This window comes from Hibiscus syriacus, unplaced genomic scaffold, assembly GCF_006381635.1.
Source record: "Hibiscus syriacus cultivar Baekdansim isolate YM2019G1 unplaced genomic scaffold, ASM638163v2 tig00000715_pilon, whole genome shotgun sequence".
NCBI classification, from domain to species: Eukaryota; Viridiplantae; Streptophyta; class Magnoliopsida; order Malvales; family Malvaceae; genus Hibiscus; species Hibiscus syriacus.
In genome coordinates this window covers 2,096,426-2,115,368 of record NW_024061811.1, presented here as the reverse complement: position 1 = coordinate 2,115,368, position 18,943 = coordinate 2,096,426, and the positions used below count along the sequence as shown (strand labels likewise).

Genomic DNA, 18,943 nt, shown 5'->3' with positions numbered 1-18,943 from the left:
CCAAGGTTGAAACCAATCTCTCAAGGCTTCTAGGATGCGGAAGTTTTAACACCAACATAGCTACTCCAAGCTACCAATGTTGGACTTTGGTGTGGAAGCTCAAACACAAGCATGGCTACTCCTAACCACCAAGAGAGACAGCAACACAAAGAGACTTAAGAACAAAGTACACAAGAGATAGAGTAAATGCCTCATAACTTTATTACTCTCTCAATATTTTACATTGGGGTAAAGTTTTAAAATTTTAAAGTGAAACGAATTTATAAAATTTTAAGGGGCGAAAATAAATTATCAATAAAAATAATAAGAAAATTTCTAAAATATATGATCATTTAGAATTTTTATAAGAGCAATTGTCCCCACTCGCTCTCCCTTTAGTCCATCTCTAATAATGGTCATGAGAAGTTCACCTCTTCTAATATAAATTTGTGATAACATAATCTCTTATAAGAATTTTCAGTGTAGAAGAGAAGAATTGTTTTCTTCTTATATATCCTTGAAAAATAAAAATAAATCCTTTTTATTAGAGGCTAATATAAAAAAATTATCCTTTTACTCTTGAGATTATAGAATGACATTCATAATATGATTGTTGATTGTAAATAATAAAATTTCGAATAGATCTTATATATTATTTATTGTTTATTAAGAATATTATAAATTTATTATTATGCATCTAATTAAAGATACATGACTGTGTATTAATATCGCTTATGATAAGAAAAAAAAAATCATCACCAACCTATCAAACAATCAGTCTTTTATATATTTATTTAAGAATTCATATCTACGAGCAAACATATTTAGTCGGTTGATCAACCTGCTTATTTTTGTTCACATGTATTTCTTTATAGTAAGGGTTTTAGACATATAGTGGAGTACTTCCCTTTCTTTCTCTGAAATCTCTATTCTACTCTCCTCTAGATAAGATTAAGATTAGATTTAAAATTTGTCAAAAAAATTACTTGGACCAAATTTGAAAAGAAATCATTAATTAAATATAGTATTTTAAAAAAATATAACCTTAACTTGAGTTGTAAATTAGATTCATTAAAAAGTAAAATTTTAATTATATAAACGGGTTAAAAAACTCCGAGTGCTTATAGAAAACAAAACATATGACGTTTATTTAACATATTTATGAAATTTAAAAACCCCATTACTGATATATCAAATTATTATCTATAATAAATAATAATAATCCTAGTTAATATTTCTCGATATATTATAATAATAAAAATAAATAGTGATCCAATTTCATTTTGCTTCCAACACAGTTCACATGGACAGATCCTAGATTTGTGATGCATGCATCCTTACCATTAGTAAATTAGAAACGTTTTTCTTGTGAAACGTGTCTTTCGAATCTCAAAAAGCTAAATCCTCCATGGATCATCTTGCATAAAAAATTCGAGCAGCTTTATCATCTTCCTATACAAGATAAAAATGAATACCCCAGCTTACCTTAAAAATTACAAACAAACCTCATCCTATAAAATTCTTGAGAAATATGGGCAATTAATAACAATAATGAGTTGGATTCTGAAAAGTTAAATGAATATGCGCTATATAAAATAACCGGAAACTATTTTTTAAGACAGAACATAAAACTAATAAAATTGGATTAAGATTTTTATAATTTATTTATCATCATTAATTAAATAAATCTCTCTCTAATTATATATATATATATAATTTTTTCTTTGAGGGCACGAGTGTAATAAAATTTAATAATTTGATAAAATAATATTATGATTTATAAGATTACTATTTACTTCATTTTATAATTCTCAACTTAGACTTCTATTAATAAATTAATGAGAGTTAACATGAGTAAATCTAGACTTTTGTTAATGAGTTAACGATAGTTAATGAATGAGGGATCAAATCGATCGAACCGGTAATGTAAAGGACTAAAACCATATTTTTTTGAACTGGTGACTAAAATAAAATTGAACAAAAAAAATAAGGGATCATCTGTAGAATTTACCCAAACAAAATACTGAAGGGGTAAACCCGACGGGGCCAGAGTCCAACGGCCTGGATCCTTTAACAGCCTAAACGCCTTGAAAGCAATGGCGGGAAACAAAATCCTTGGCTTTGTAATTGCCCCCAAAAACAATTTTCTGGTGGAAAAAGAACAAGAAAAAAGGAGGCGGGGAGGAAATGAAGAAAGTGCTATCGGAGGCAGAACAGCCGCCGAAGGCTATCGTGCCGAGTGGTGAAAGAGAAGCCCTCCAAATGTTCACCGGATTACGATTTCAACGTTCTCAAAGACACCCACCTCACTTTCACTGAAGGCGCTCGCATTTTCATACATTACCTTTCCGCCACGGTCGAACAAAACAAAATCTCCTAATGCGGAGCAGACAAGGAATCTGAGGCCAAAAAGAAGAGAAATCTACCAAAAATGGAACCAAAACCAAGCAAAGGAAACAGGATGACTATAAAGCAGAGGAAGAAGAAGATAATCATTTTCTTTTTTTTTTTAAATAATTTTGGTTGATTATAATTTAGTATTTATTCAAAATATTTCACGCAACCAATCAAACTTAAGAACTAAAAAAATAACAATCCCTTAAAACAGGTTGAAATAATCATGAATGTGAGTTCAGCAATAATAACACTGTTGCTAAATTGGGAATTGTAATCCCATGTTCTTTATAATTTTTATTTCCTTTTTTGTCTTGTTTTGAAATTCACCTATCTTGGCTTAACTTTAATGGATTTTATGGTTGGATTGGAACCTTTTGTTTTTCTCTCAACAAACAGAAGATGGGAAATAAAAAACCCAAATCTTTAAGCAAGAAAAAGAAGATAAAAACACAATAATCAAGGCCAAAATGTTCGTGCTTTAATCATCAAATATGGATATGAACATGACAGCATCATCAAATGAAGTATATTTGTTTCATGGACAATGATCAATATGAACATGACCGCATCGTCAAATGAAGTATATCTGTTTCATGCACAATCATTTTGATCACAGTTTGGTTTATAACGGTCGCAGATCACTGCTGGGGAATGAGTAAATAAACTCTCCATCTACCATGAAAATAAACCTAATAAAAAGCAATCAGTATGGTCGATACCCCCGGCTATCGTTGCTGTGCTTTCTCCTGTTTGAATTGCCACCATCTTTACTATTTCTCTGATGTAGAGGTGGGCTTCGAGGTTGAGCTTCCGGTTGTTGCCTGAGTTAGTAGATGATAAATTGTATTAAATCATTAGGCATATGCTACTATAAGACCAAAACAACAGAATGTCACTGAAGATCTATAATAAGATCCATAGTGAGATTTATACGAAAACAAAGGGAATAAAGAACCAGGAAAAAGGAAATAGAACTCCTTTTCTGTTTACTGATTTTGATAAATCATATTTTGTCATCTAGATGAGACCATTAAAGTGTTTAATTTATTTGCATCGGTAAACCAGACCCTCAAAGAAAATGCCACCTAATTCAATGTCTTTTTACATGACATTGGCCAAATATTTTATGGAAATAGCTTTTAGAAGAACAAAACATAAAAAAGAAAATACCGATACTGAACTTACAGGACATATCCAATTCGGCCATCAGGTAGAAGCATTGGCATCATTGACATGCCAGTTGGAGTTGGTGCCCTCCCATAGATTAATGGCTGTGGCTGACAAATTTTATATCAGATTAAATCTCGGTAACTCATAGAACGAGTAACCATAAGGATAATAAAGACTAAAGAGATTAAAAGCATTCTGTTACTTCTTGACTGGCATCACAAAGGTCAAAACACGCAGTCCATTACATCATAAACTATATTCCTGATCAAAGTTAGACATTCAACATGTGGCAATTCGAGGCAAAAGGTCAAGCTAACTATCTCTCTGAATCTTCGTTGAGCACTCATTTGATTGCCATCCTATTGGAAACAGGTCTGAAAATATTTTCTAAGCCAGGAGAAAAAAGACAAACCCGGTATCCAAAAGCAAAGCCGATCTAAAGCAAGACCAATACTTACAAAACATATAAATTCTTAACTATAAAAGCCAAATATAGGATCACATCCAATGTCTTTCCAAAAACCTACTTCACTGAAGATTGGGTTCAGACAGAAGCATAGCAACAAAACTATCAGCGATAAGCCACATCACAAAACTGAATATTTAACAAGGATATCACCAACATGCACAGGACAAATGCAGAGGTTGAAAATAAAGACTAATGATCACCAGCTGGGTATTGAGAAAAAATATGCAGATATAGAAGCAGTCAAACATGCATCGGAACATACAGAGATCTCACCTGTGGAAGGCCTGCAACACCATATCCTGGACCTACAGCACCATAAGATCCCCCGATGAAACCATAGCCAATGTGAGGTGGATAAGGAAGAAAACCTGATGTCTCAGAACTTGACCCCCGGTGTGGACTCTTTTGATCCACAAGAGGCTTTGCAAGAGAACATTCCACCACTTGACCTGAAAAACAGAACAATGACATTCAGAATTAGATATTAGTAAACAAAAACGCTAGAAGGATAAAGATTCAGTAATCACCATCTAGTTCATATTTTTCTGAGCTATTCAGAGCTTTCATAGCACAAGTTCTCTCAGCAAAATGAACAAAAGCAATTCTATTTCTTTCTTGTCCAGGTTTTGCTGGAGGTAGAACCACTTTTGTTATCTTTCCATGATGTTCAAATAGCTTCATTAACTGATCTTGAGTGACATCCTTGGGCAAATTTTTTACATAAAGTGCCTTCACCTGCATAATACAGGTTAACTTCAAATTAACAATTCCAAAACATGGTTTGGAAGACACCAAATGAATTGCAATCAAGGCGATGACCACCAGAAAGGAAAACTGATTCACTTACGATGAAATATTTGGCTTAGGAAAAGAGTAGTCCATGTAACAAATCCATGAAGGAAAAATATCATGCAATGATATAGAACATTAGTAAGAAATTTAACAGTTTTCTCAGCTATAAAAAATGAAGGACAGCCCAGTCCAAGAGACTCCTGCATTATGGGTTTGGAAAGGGCCAGATGTACACAGCTTAAACTCATTTGCAAAGAAGCTGATTCTATTACTTGAACCCATGACCTCCAAGGTCAAAATGAAGCGACAAAACCTGTGTGTGCCAATGCCAATCCCCTAATAAAAGATATGAATATAAAAACTACTTCGACAATTTTCCCCATGCCTCCCTAACTGATATCTTTTCTCCATACACAGAAAGACACAATCAATGGTCCTCGTTAGGGAGAATCAATAGTTAAGGTGATTGCTTCGTATGAGATGAATCTAAGTTACCAATGCACATGAAGATACAGACTGAAATGAATGCAAGTCAGCTTCACTTTAAAAGAGTGGGATATGGAGGAAAAACATCCCCAGTGAGACATGCCTTAACAGATTAACTGCAAAAAGCAAATAGCAGGAAGCCAGGAAGCGTAAGATAACAATTTAATGATACCTGAGCAGCAGCAGCAGAATCAGTAGTTTTGGGATCGGCCCAGCTCACAATTGGTGTATTATAACCAAGCCTGAATTCTTGATTCATCATCTTTTGCCTTGAATATTCAGCACATGCATTGTTATAGTACTCAACAAAGGCAAAGCCCCTGTTGTTATTACTTAAGTTCTTCATATCCTGCAAGCACATAATGGATACACCAGACTACATTACCACTAAACAACCCTTTCGAATCAACAGTCAATAGTAGTCTCCAATACTAGAATTACAGTAGAAAAGCACTAGTTCATTAAACTAACCTTCACCAATTCCAAACCAGTAACTCCGGGCCCAACATCTGACAAAACCTTCCTTAGGTGTTCCTCTCTCCAGCTTCTAGGAATATTACCAATAAATAATTGATTCTTTGATTGGGATGTAGAACATTTAATTTTTCTACCCTGAGGGAGAGAGATTCAGCAATCAAAGAAACATATTTGAAAGTATCAAACCTAAGAATGCTGTTGTTACTTGTTAGAAACAAAGAGAAAATGGGAAGGCATACTGCATACGTGATTGTTTATCTAAATTTAGAGTTCATATGGATCACAGCTAAAAATCTGTAAGTTCCTTTCAGGTTAAGAAGCAATACTTATTAGGTTGGGCAATGTTAACATATACATGATGTATAAGAAGACTCATCACCTTAAATTCAGTATTATTTAGCTCATCAATGGCTTTTGAGGCCAATTGTACGCTTCTAAAGGTCACAAATGAAAAGCCCTTGTTTTCACTTGAATCTTTATCTTTCATAATCCGAACCTGTCGTCATAGAGTATGATGTAAGTATTTATCTTGGTTAGCTTATGATAAAGTATTGAATGTAATTTTCAAAACATCAACACAAAAGACTGAAAAATGAGAGAGAGAATCAGCCAAGTAGGGAGAGAAAGAAAGAAAGGTCAATCTTCCGGTGAGAGTTGGACGGTTTTCGTTGATAATCTTAGTAAGGGAGTATCTAGAAGAGAATTAAGAGATTTATTTCTCTCTCAAGGTCATGTGGTTAGAGTTTTTATTCCAAATGAGACGAACAAACCAAAGTATAAATCCTACTTGTTTGCCTTCGTTCAGTTTGATAATGAAGTAGGAATGTGGAATGCAGTTGACAATTTAAATGGGATATGGTTAGATGGGAGGAAAATATTTGTTGGAGCTACAAAATATCAGAAAGATCGCTCAAGGTATGGAGGGTCAGATAAGGTTCTAGCTGGTGCTTCAAAGAAGATAACAGAAGGAAATACCAATACTACTGAAAGAGTTCAGCACACAAGAAGCATAAGGGATGATAGGTCTTATAAGGATGCCTTGTTGATGGACATTCCGCAGAGGAAAGTTTTGAGAGATTTAGAGAATAAAAATGATCCTTCAGATAGGGGGAAAGGAAAGAAGAATATTTGGGAGATGCATATTTCTTCTGATCAATCATCCTGGGTTAAAAGATCACTTATGGGCATTGTTAAACAAAAGTTTGATATGGAGTTGGTGCAAAGTGCTTTAATCAAAGAAGGTTTCGAAGTCCAGATTGCAAGCTGGGGTCACATTTGGAAATCTTGTGTCATTATATTCAAGTCAGATGAGGAGATGAAGGAGGCTTGGTTGAAAAGGAGTGAGTTGTTATGCTTCTGGTTTGATAGACTGGAACTTCTGTTGAATGAAGGAGGTATGCCAATGGCTTTTTGCTTGGTGGAGCTCTATGGTGTTCCATTATTATGTTGGCAAGAAGCTTTCTTAGAAAAGTTAGCGGGGATGTGGGGGATCGTAGATGGGATTCAGAACTCGACAAAAAACATGGAGGATCTCTCGGCTGTGAAAATTCTGATTAGGGTGGCAAGTCCTTTTGATGTTCCGGAAGTTATCACTTTAGGTTCGTATGGAAGATCCTACAAGGTGAAAATTAAGTTGGGTTCGACTTCTATCTATTCCGGTTTTTTCTCCAGTTCCACGCCGGAAAATTTTTCCGATGAAGGTGAAACTAAATCAGAGTCGTCGGAGATGAAAGTTAACTTAAAGTCAACTGATAAGACAGGTACTGTTCGGTTGGTTGAGGAAGCACGTAAGAGAGTTGATAGCTGGATGGAGCAGGGAACTACTTCCGCTTTTGTTGAATTTGATAGAGGATCCCAGTTTCCTAGAAGCAGCAGGGATGGGATAAGCATTAATGAAGAGATGTCAGATTTGCACAGTATTGGGAGTTTTAAAAAGGGAGAGTTTGCAGGTTTGGGTTTAAGGAATTTGAATAATTCAAATGGTAATTCTCAGGCCCAAACAGATGATAGTAGTGAGCCCATTTCCCCAATAAAGAAACTAATTCCTAAGGGTCCAGCAGTTCTCATATTTGGGCTTCAGTTTCCATTAAATAATCAGTGTTTCATTAATCCAAGCAGTCCGCAGGAAGCAGTAAATAAGGGAATTTAATCTAGTAAAATAATAGTGGAGGGTGGTTCTAATTTTACAGCATTGAATTCAGCTAATGTGAGGCCTGCAGAAGGTTTTAACTTGTTAACTGAGGGGAGTGTTTGTCAGATTCACCCAGCAGAGAATATTTCTATGAAAAGTGCTCCGGTGGGAAGAAGGATGATAAGAAGTTGTAAGAGAGTTTATAAAAGATCTCGGGTGAGGAACTTTTGGCGAAGTAGTGAGCATGATTTCTTATCTCAAACAGAGGGTGGTTCAATTAAACAGAATGAAAATGCTGTTATTTTAAGATATGCACAATATGAAATTCCAGAGGTTGAGCACAACTCAAAAGAGAATTGTGAAGATGTGAGGATTGGAAGATCTAAAAGGAGAATTCAAAGGTTTTTGATTAAGGACGCTTTAGAAAAGTTAAGTGTCTCCACTATTTCATCCAATGCTTTTTCTTCGATTTTAAATGAAGCTCTTACAACTTGGGAGATCAGCAAGATGTTGGGTATTTCTTTTAAGGAAGGGAATGAAGCTTTCTTGAATAAAATCATGAAATTAGAGGAAGGTTTGAGTGGGGTCAGATGAGTAGGTTGTCAAGTTGGGGAGGAGACTGGTATTTGCATATCATCATGAAAACAAAGATAGTAATAATGTCTTGGAATGTCAGGGGTTTGGGGAAAAAAGAAAAGCAGCGAGCTGTTCAAAAGATGGTTTCCGAGAAGAAATCATCCTTTCTCTTTTTGCAAGAAACAAAATTGGAGGCATGTCCGAGGTCTTTTTTGAGAAGAAGTGGACTGAACAATATTCAAGGGTATGTTGAATCACCAGCAGTAGGTTCTTCAGGGGGATTACTTACTTGTTGGGATGACAATTTTTTTGAGGTAGAAGATAGGCAGATTCATAGGAGATTTATTGCTATTTTAGGGAAGTTCAAATTGAATCAATTTCAGTGCGGTTTTATTAACGTATACGGACCTTCGGTGGAGGAAGAAAAAGCAGATTTTTTTGAAGAGCTCAGCTTGTTTTTGAATGGCATCAGTATTCCTTTTTGTGTAGGAGGGGATTTTAATGCTTATTTAACAGAAGATGAGAAGGATGGTAGAGCACAAAACAGAAATTCGATGGAGATTTTTAGGCAATTTGTTCATCATTCGGGCTTAATTGATTTTCCATTAACGGGGGGAAGATTTACTTGGGGTAACAATTGGGAAGTTCCTACTGTTGTCAGATTGGATAGGTTTCTGCTGAGTGTTAATTTTTCATCTGCTTTTTCGGATATCACCCAACTCCTTCCGAGATCTATTTCTGACCATAATGCAATATTGCTTCAGACAGGGGGTGATAATTGGGGTAAGAAACCTTTCAGGTTGTTTAACTATTTGATGAATGAGGACGGGTTTGATCAGCAGGTTGTTACAGCTATTAAAGATTGCAAGAAAGTTAATAGAAAAGCATGTATTCTGAGTATCATTAGAAGCTCAAAATCATCTATTAAAAGTTGGTCTGGAAGGAGAGATCAATATCCAGCTTCTACCATTTCTGCTTTAGAAGATAAGATTCACCAATTAGAGCAGAATTCTCAGTCACAGCAGGTACTGAGGGGTACAGACAGTGTTGAGGAATTGCGGTCCTTGAGATCAGAATTGTGGAAGTTATACAGGATTGAGGAGTAAATTTGGATTCAAAATTCAAGGGTGAAATGGATAAAAGAAGGTGATCGTAATTCAAAAATTTTCCATACTTGTGCTTCAATTAGGAGGAGGTTGAATTCTTTAACGGCTCTTAATGTGAAAGATGTAATCATTTATGACCCATCTCTCATCAAGGTAAGTGTCCGTGAGCATTTTGTTGAAACTTTTAATTTCAAGTCTACCCTAGAAGTGGAAGATATCAAGCTGAATTTTTCGAGATTAACTTTAGAGCAGAGTACAAGCCTAGAGAAGGGGTTTACGGAAGAAGAAGTTTGGGAGGCCTTGAATTCTTGTGATAGCAACAAAGCGCCAGGGCCGGATGGGTTTAACATGGGGTTTTTCAAAAGGTTTTGGTCCACATTGAAAGTTGATATTCTGAAATTTTTTCATAATTTTTACTTGGGTAAAAATTGGGAGCATGATATCAATCACACCTTCATAACCCTCATCCCTAAGGGTACCAACATTGGGGGATTAGATGATTTCAGACCTATTAGTTTAGTATGTGGACTGTACAAGATCCTTTCGAAATGTCTATCGAGAAGGTTGAGATGTTGCATGAACGATGTCATTAGTGATTCACAATTTGCTTTTACTCCAGGTCGACAAATCTTGGATTGTTCTTTTATAGCTAATGAAGGAATAGATTTTTGGAGAAAGAAATGTTTGAAGGGTTGTGTGTTTAAGGTAGATTTCCGGAAGGCTTATGATACAGTGGATTGGGATGTTCTTTTCAAAGTCATGGACAAAATGGGTTTTGGCATAAAATGGTGCAACTGGATTAGAAAGTGTGACCACTGCTTCAGTTTCAGTGCTTGTTAATGGTTTGCCTACAGAGGAATTTTCAATGTCCAGAGGTCTCAGACAAGGTTGTTCTCTTTCCCCATTATTGTTTAATTTTATAGGAGAGCTACTTAATCAATTACTTCTTAAGGCGGTATCTTCGGGGTTGTCCAATGGTTTGGTTGTTGGCAAAGAAGAAGGTTCTTACATGCTATCACATCTGCAATTTGCAGACGATCTTATCATTTTTTGTAATGCCTCTAAGACGGATATTTTAAACGTTAAGAGAGTTCTTCGGGTCTTTGAAATTATGTCCGGTCTACAGCTTAATCTCAGCAAAAGTAAGTTATTTGGCATTAATATTACTAATGAAGAGGTCAAGGAGTGGGCGGGGGATCTTGGGTGTGCAGTTGGTTCTTTCCCTTCTGATTATTTAGGGCTGCCGCTTGGAGCAAAAAGGAACTCTTCAGCTCTGTGGGATCCGGTTGTGCTGAAATTCTTCAAGAAGTTGTCGGGTTGGAAGGCAAGAACTCTTTCTTTGGCAGGGAGACTGGTTTTGTTGAAATCAGTATTATGTTCTTTGCCTACATATTATATGTCTGTTTAAAATTCCAGCAGCAGTGAATTCTAAGTTGCAATCCATCATGGCCAGTTTTTTGTGGGGAGGGGCAGAATCTAAGAAAATACACTGGGTCAACTGGATTACAGTGTGTAAATCAAGAAGTTGTGGTGGTTTGGGTGTGCCAAATCTTAATTTTATGAATAGGGCCTTATTAGAGAAATGGTTTTGGAAGTTTGCTAATGACAGTGATTCAATTTGGAAGAGGTTGATTTGTTCCAAATATAATCAGGACACTAATCTGATTTCTTTCTCTAAAAAATTTCCTACAAATGCTTCTTGGATTTGGAAATCGGTGGTTAATAATCATTTTAAAGAGGATGAGTTTGGTGCCAAGATTCGTAGCATGTTCCAAGTCAAAGTGGGTAATGGGGAGAGAATCAGGTTCTGGGTAGATATTTGGGCCCTTGATTATCCTTTGAAGACTGCTTTCCCGAGAATATATGCTCTTTCATCGAATCAGTTTGGGATAATTAAGGAATTTGGTGAGTTCAATTCATCGGGTTGGTCTTGGTTTGTCCAGTTGAGAAGGAATCTATGTGATTGGGAGTTAGAACAATTTTCTAATCTTCTTGCCATCATTCATAATTTCAGCCTATCCCACGAGTCAAGAGATGGTCTGCTTTGGAGAGGGAATGAGGAAGGCATTTTTACTGTTAACTCTTGTATGAAGACTTGTTTTGTTGAATCGGTAAAAGATAGTTTCTGGGAGAAATGTATTTGGAAGGGATTGATGCCTCCTAAATTTGAAACCTTTATGTGGCAAGTAGCCCATAACAAATTGGCGGTTAAGTTTGAGCTTCAAAAAAGAGGGGTTTTGGGGATTGTTGATGTTTCTTGTCCTTTGTGTAAAAGAGAGATTGAATCTATTCCTCATCTATTTTTCTCTTGCACGGCGGCATGGTCCCTATGGAATAAGTTTTTGGAATATTAGTTCGGTCCTTCATGGAAATGCACAAGGCTTTTTGCTTGCTTGGAATGACATGATGTTTTCTTCTTCTATTTGGTCCTTAATTCCGGGGATGGTGCTTTGGACCATTTGGAAATTTAGGAATGCCGTGGTGTTTGAAGGAAGGTCCTTGGATCACATTGAGTTATTTTTCATGGCTAGGCTAAGGCTTGCTTATTGGTTCTTAGCTAAGTTCAATGAGGTTACTATTTCTAAAGATTCCCTGATAAGTGACCCTTCTATTGCAGATTTCTAGTCTTCTTCCAGAAATTCGGCTACTAATATTGTGTCCTGGATTCCTCCTCCAAAGGGTTATCTAAAACTGAATGTTGATGCAACAGTTTGCAATGATTGGCGAAAGAGTGGTGTGGGTGGTTTACTAAGAGATGAGGCTGGTAAGATTTTGGGTTCTTTTAAAGAATCTGCAGATCCTGGACCTCCAACTTTGCTGGAGCTTGTTGCCATCAAGAGGGGTGTACTCTTCTTTGAGCATGACCTTCAGAGGTTTAAGAATCGATGGATTGTTGAATCTGATAGCAAGCTTGTTGTGGATTGGGTTAAGAATTTAGATAGTTGTCCTAGTGTTTTCCTTCATATTGTTAAAGAGATTGTTGCCATGATAAGAGTTTGGGAAGGAGTTATCAAATGGATTGACAGAACGGCAAACATAGAAGCCGATAGCTTAGCTAAGGCTGGTATTGGATAGTTATTGTTTGATGGGTTGGGATTTGTTTTATTGAGCGTAAGAGGTGTTCTTGTTGTGTTTCGGGTTTTTTGTAAGGGGCTTGTTAGTTTTAAATATTATGTATTTTTCTACTTATTAATGAATTATGAGGCACTCTTTTCCTCCTTCCGCTGATTAAGGAACACCAATCGGTGTTCCGTTAATCATGAAGGGGGTTTTTAACGAGGCCTTAACTTCCTATCAAAAAAAAAGTCTTTATCTCGAGTAAAAGACAAAATATTCCTCACAAATGGCATAAAAGCGCACCTCAGTAACTTCTCCAACAGATTCACAAAAGCCTTTCAAATCCTCCTGAGATACATCATGTGGAATGCCTCCAATATAAACTTCAGAACCGTGAGGTGGACGAGCAAGAAGCTCAGCATGCTTTGTATTTTCATCCCCATCTTCAACTTCAGTCTCAGAAGCATCATCTCCATTAGCATTTTCAACATTCTGATCTTCTTCTTCTTCCACCTCCTCTTCTATTTCTTCCTCTTCTTCTACTTCCACTTCTTCGTACTCCACCTCTTCTTCCATGGTCTCCTCAGTATCACTGTCCTCATCAATATCAACCCTCTCGTCAGACTCAACAAGCTGTTCGGGCTCACTCTTTCCTTCAGATTCCACTGATTCAGCAGCAGTACGTGCCTTTGGCATTTTATGAATATATATAAACAGGCTTGCAAGGCAATTCTGAAGAAGGCACAGAGGCCAGAAGAATTCAAGGAAAGAAGTATAAACATATTGAGGAAAATGATAGCTACAAGGAGTTTCAGATAATGTATTTCAATTGAACCCGTGTCAATAGATAATACCCAAAGGTGATTGCAAGGTTAAAGATTTCCGCCTAAGGAATAATTAAGCAGTATATTTCAAAAGAAAGGCAAAAGTGATTTCTGAATGATAATAAAGAGGCTTACAAAGTGGTGCAAATTATCAAGTAATGTGCTTGCTCAAATCAGAAAAGAGTCACAAGACTGCTGTCCAAAAAAAAACCGTCATATTTAAGCCTGATTCAGCTACATTGAAAATGTAAAGCAAAATGAAAAAAGAAAATTAAAACATATAAGCAGGCATGATTCATTCAGATATACAAAATAAATAAATCAGTTAAAAAATGGGATCACTATAGAAAGAGAAAATCAAGCAACACTAACTGAGGACCAAAAGTAATAAATTTTCCAGAACAAGAAACACCATTCCTCCACCCAATTGTAACTTAACATAGGACTGAGATTCATTCAGATATCATAGTCTATTCAAAAGTAAAAAATTGATTCTACCATCAAAACAAACGAATTTTATGAAAGTTCACTTACTCTCTAGAATGGAATTCAGTCTTCATTCAACTAAATAAAACTAGTATCGCAATGTTGCATTAAACAATTTTATAGTCTTCTAATACCCAATTTACAAATAATCTTAACATGCCCAAAAGACAACCGGAAAACTTATTTTCCGTATTTCCATGTTTGACCCACAAAATCAACACCAATTCATATCAATAATAGAGAGAGTACCCCATCCAATAAAGTGAAGAAACAACAGTTTTTTCCTCTCCCACCAAATCTAAGAATCAGTTTTGGGTATGCTAATTACGAACTTACTCCACACACACATTCTCTTCCCTACGAAAAAAGCCATTTCTTCGCGGACAACATGTCGCATTTTTCAACAAATCTTTACAGGAAAGATTGTAAACAGATACACAGCCTCAACTCTTTATCACACTAAATGTTCAAAGATATAGTTTAAAATTTTAACAACCCCATTGGAGCTCAACAATGTAATCAGCTATGGATTAAACGAAAAGAATGAAAAATAGCAACCCACAATGAAAATACGTAATATATACATTTACTATTTATCTCGAGAAGCAAGCAAAAATAGGAACATTTCAATAAATGGGTTTAGGGGAAAATTACCAGAGTTGTAGATGGAGGGAAAAATATCTAAGAAAGAAGCCTTTGATAGTTGAGAGAGAAGCCTGAAGGGGCCTTAGCTTTAGGGTGTAGACTGCGAAGTTTGGAAGCGATTGAAAAACGAAAAGGCCTTTTTAATCTCAGCAAAAACCAACTAGGCCGATTATTAGAACTGATGGGCTTCGCATCAACTCGATCTGGTTGGATCATTTTGGTTTGAAATTGAGTTTCGAATCGGTTTTACTTTAAAAGTTTTTGGATCAAATTTAGATACGATTAGGGGTGTTCAAATTTTCGAACTAATTCGGTTAATCGATTGAACTGAATTAGTTCGGTCGGTTAACGGTTAAGAAAATTTTTAGAATTCGGTTAACTGTTAATTCAGTTCGAAATCGGTTAATTAACCGAAATTAAATTTTAAATATATTATATATAACATATGGGCTTAGCCCAAACCATTTAAAACCTAATTAATAATTTAAGATCCAATAACTTTTAAATTTAAATCAATATTAATTAATTAGAAAATTTATATAAAAATTTTATTTTATAATTATATATTATTTAAATTAATTATAAACTGTTTTTTTAAATTAAAAAATATTTTATTTTTATATAAATTCAAAATTCTAAAAAATTCCGGTTAATTCAAAAATTAACCGAACTTTATTCGGTTCGGTTAATATTTTTGAAAAAAAGTTTGATTCGGTTAACAGTTAAAGGAAAAAAAATCGGTTAATTCGGTTAATGGTAGTTCGGTCGGTTCGGCCACCGAATTAACTGAATTAACTGAATGAACAGCCCTAGATACGATCTGCTCCCACCCGTCTTAAATATATTATTTATTATATTTATAAAAATGCCAATATTATATATCAGACTTGATTATATGAAATTCTCTATATATGTATGTTTTAATGTTAATTTTCTCATTTTCTTCCTCTATTTTCTCTTTATTCTCAATCCCACTCTTTCATTTTTTTTCCATATAATTATGGTTTCTTTTGTATTTTTATGAATATTTAAAAAGATTTCAAATGAATGCGTGAGATTTCGAAACCTAATAAATTAGTTTTAAAACTTTTGAAATTTCTACATGTTTTGCATTTCTTTTCTTTTGAAAAATAATAAGACCATTAATTATATAATGTAATTGAAAACTTTTTTTTTTAAATAAAAAACTTAGATAAGCATACACTTTAAAAATAATAATAAACGGGTTAATTATACCTAATAAAATATTCATAATGATTTATTTTTCCTCGCATGGATCGAAATTATCACCATATTGTAGGTTGAAAAGATAGAGGTTAGGGCAAATTCATTTGTTTCACGGAGATACAACTATATAGTTTTATAATTTAATTTATAAATAAAACCATGTCCATAAGTACATCTTATTCTCTCAATTTATTACCATATGATTCATACTTTTCTTCTTATTGTGAATAGGGCCAAATCCATGAATTACTAATACATAAAACATGCATTCGTTATTCTTGGTCGAGTGGAATTGGATCGATAAGCAGTTTGGTGATTATATTTTTAAGCATTTAGCAGAGTCTCATACACAATTCTTTTGCTATCTGCAGGTAGCTCATCCATCGCACTAATATCAAATCTGGACATAAAAGCATACCATATCCCTAACTTTGAAATATTTATATTTTAAATTTAGAATAAAGGGGGGAGGGGGTTGCTCATGGTTTAACCCGCATGCATGGTTCATGCAATCAATCTTACAAAATGATATATGATATACATGATGATATGTTTTTCGTTTGAAAAAGAAAGTGAAGAAATCAATAAACAAACCTTTGGATGGCATCTGTGAGACATTGAGGTTCATATAATTCATACGTCTCGTGGGTATCATCTACGAAAGCTATCAAACATGCTTGTTTCACTAACATGAAGCGCCCAACTGCAAAACGCGGTTCAAAATACAAGCTAATAGCATAGAGCAATGACTCCACCACTGTGTCTTGCATAAGGAATTTTTGACTTCAGCTCTTGTTCTTTGTACCACCTACAACATTAATTAACAGACGGTGTTGTGCATGTCAAATATTCTTAAAAGAGAAAATAACCCTCAGTGACCAAAAATGTCTTATAATATACGATTTTAACCAACTTTTTTTGGATTTGCCAAAATGACCAACTAAATCGCAATGTGATTGATAATTCGCAACGCGATCTCCGGTATCGCAAATCAGTTTCCAGATTCGCAACGACTGGCGGACGTGTCGAAGACACGTATTACCACGACCACGACCACGACCACGAGACGGACGGCGGCGGCGCGCGAGAGTCCCCCTTGTTCTCTATCACTCAACAAGGAAGTGGGAAAGCCAAGCCTTAAATACCTCCCAATAGTGTTTCCAATACTATGTGGGATTGAGCATTACCAACACTTGTTTCCAATACTATGTGATTATTCAGGAAACAATTAACAATCATGCACCTTAAAATAACTGAATCAGCAACCAATTGCATTAGTATTATACGATTTAAATATGTCATAATTAAAAGTCAATCTACAATCAATCGCGATTATTGCAATTTTAAGCAAAACATTCAAAAAAATTGCATCACTCGCGAGAATAAAAAAAATTGTTATCGTGCAATTACAATCAATTGAAAATAAATTAGAATTGCATGAAAACTAAACGAACCACAAATACTTTTCATACAAATACTAAAGTCATTAACTATAATTCACAAATAATATCACTATTTAAGGCTCAATCCCACATAGTATTGGGAACAAGTGTTGGTAATGCTCAATCCCACATAGTATTGGAAACACTATTGGGAATGGTATTTAAGGCTTGGCTTTCCCACTTCCTTGTTGAGTGATAGAGAACAAGGGGGGACTCTCGTGCGCCGCCGCCGTCGCCGTCCGTCTTGGGTCGTGGTTGTGGTCTGGAAACTGATTTGCGATATCGGAGATCGCGTTGCGAATTATCAATCGTATTGCGATTTAATTGGTCATTTTGGCAAATTCAAAAAAAAATTGATTAAAATCGTATATTATAAGGCATTTTTGGTCACTGAGATTATTTTCTCTTCTTAAAATGCTGACGTGAAATAGACATGCCACGTGTTCACTTAGTATTAATTAATTAAGCGACGTTAGCATATTAGGTAATGGCAACAGACTGATCACACGCTCCTGTTGATACATAAGCTGTAGTCTATTGAAGTCATATTTGGCGAACTTGAGTAATGTATCGTTCCCGGGTTCATCTTTCTCATAGAAAGAGATGTAGAGCATTGCTTCATATCTCTGCATGCCATGGCGGTATGGACTAAACAACGCACTCTCAATGTACACTCTGAGATGGGGACTTGTTGATGATCGGTTCGCCAATGACCGTAAGTGCTTGTTTGTAAAACTCTAGAATTGCTTCTCCGTTCGTTCTGAAATGGCTCGCTTCATATAAGCTTATCATCCCCTTCACATCTTCAATCAATTCTTCCTTAAACTTTCCATAATCATCTCGGAATTTGCTAAAGACGCCTGTGATTCAAAATTCACTAATTATCAATGATCTATTTGTTATATCAAAGAGGTTTCAATCTAAGGAGAAAGAAACGAATTTACTGATCTTGAGGTTTAAATATAAACTATGAATTATGTTGTACATACCACAAGGCATTTTGTAACCATTGAACCTGAAAACTTGAAATACCAAAGCAACTGTATGCAAGCCATAGTTCTTATCTTCAAGGAGTTTAGGTAACGTAATGAAAAGATGACTTAATTCTTGATCGATGTTATTCTCAAAATGGTATGAAACTCCAAGGCGACATAAAGAATTAATTAGATGCATTTTCTCTATCGTATCAGTTGTAGAAACCACAATCATATCTTTTATCGTTTTTTTAATATCTCCACTTGTTTTGTGTACGATTCAAATGTCTGTACATATATGAGTCAATTTAAAAGTTTTTCAATACAACTTGAAAATTTATACATAATTTTAAAAAAGATAAATAAATTTGATGGTAGAGTAATAAATTACCGAGCTATTGAAGTGAGGAGACAAAAAATGATCATCCCATATGTCTTGGGGATAGTTGGCTAACGGACGCTTGGCTTCTTTGGTGTGTGCCATTGCAACAGCAGTAATGCAACTGTTGAGTTACTGGAAAATGAAACAAAGAAAATCAAAGCCATGATTGGCAAAGGAATGGGGTAGTTGGGGTAGTATTCATAGTCAATTCTTACATAATCAAATAAGAAATAAAGTATTAACCGGTTGATTTAAGTGGTAAATAATTTGATATTATTTATGTAAGTATTGAGTTCGAGATATTTTGTATGTATAAAATCTTC

The 18,943-nt window shown here is 35.2% G+C and overlaps 1 protein-coding gene and 1 pseudogene across 3 annotated transcripts; both read right to left on the bottom strand.

The window, feature by feature from the left end:
- Positions 1-2,917: 2,917 nt before the first annotated feature.
- On the bottom strand, positions 2,918-14,689 carry LOC120211870 (heterogeneous nuclear ribonucleoprotein Q-like). 3 transcript variants are annotated; one of them, XM_039210349.1, is made up of 10 exons: positions 14,605-14,689; positions 13,600-13,659; positions 12,944-13,372; positions 6,150-6,266; positions 5,765-5,905; positions 5,466-5,642; positions 4,543-4,750; positions 4,289-4,464; positions 3,564-3,647; positions 2,918-3,202 (listed from the first exon to the last, which is right to left on the bottom strand). In XM_039210349.1, the coding sequence occupies exons 3-10, from the start codon at positions 13,334-13,336 to the stop codon at positions 3,080-3,082; spliced, it is 1,419 nt and encodes a 472-aa protein (XP_039066280.1). In that variant the 5' UTR covers positions 13,337-13,372; positions 13,600-13,659; positions 14,605-14,689; the 3' UTR covers positions 2,918-3,079. The 3 variants fall into 3 exon arrangements, with proteins under 3 accessions (XP_039066280.1, XP_039066272.1, XP_039066285.1); XM_039210341.1 differs by having other exon boundaries at positions 2,918-3,197; positions 3,562-3,653; positions 14,605-14,688; XM_039210354.1 differs by having other exon boundaries at positions 2,918-3,197; positions 3,562-3,647; positions 14,605-14,688.
- Positions 14,690-16,146: 1,457 nt separating this feature from the next.
- LOC120210578 lies at positions 16,147-18,722 on the bottom strand (annotated as a pseudogene).
- Positions 18,723-18,943: the final 221 nt, after the last annotated feature.

Excerpts from the sequence above, each read along its gene's own strand:
- LOC120211870 (XM_039210341.1), bottom strand. The coding sequence starts at position 13,336 with ATGCCAAAGGCACGTACTGCTGCTGAATCAGTGGAATCTGAAGGAAAG. Across the intron at positions 6,267-12,943 it reads CTGTTGGAGAAGTTACTGAG|GTTCGGATTATGAAAGATAA; the intron begins GTGCGCTTTTAT and ends CTATGACGACAG. Across the intron at positions 3,198-3,561 it reads GGCCGAATTGGATATGTCCT|GCAACAACCGGAAGCTCAAC; the intron begins GTAAGTTCAGTA and ends CTACTAACTCAG.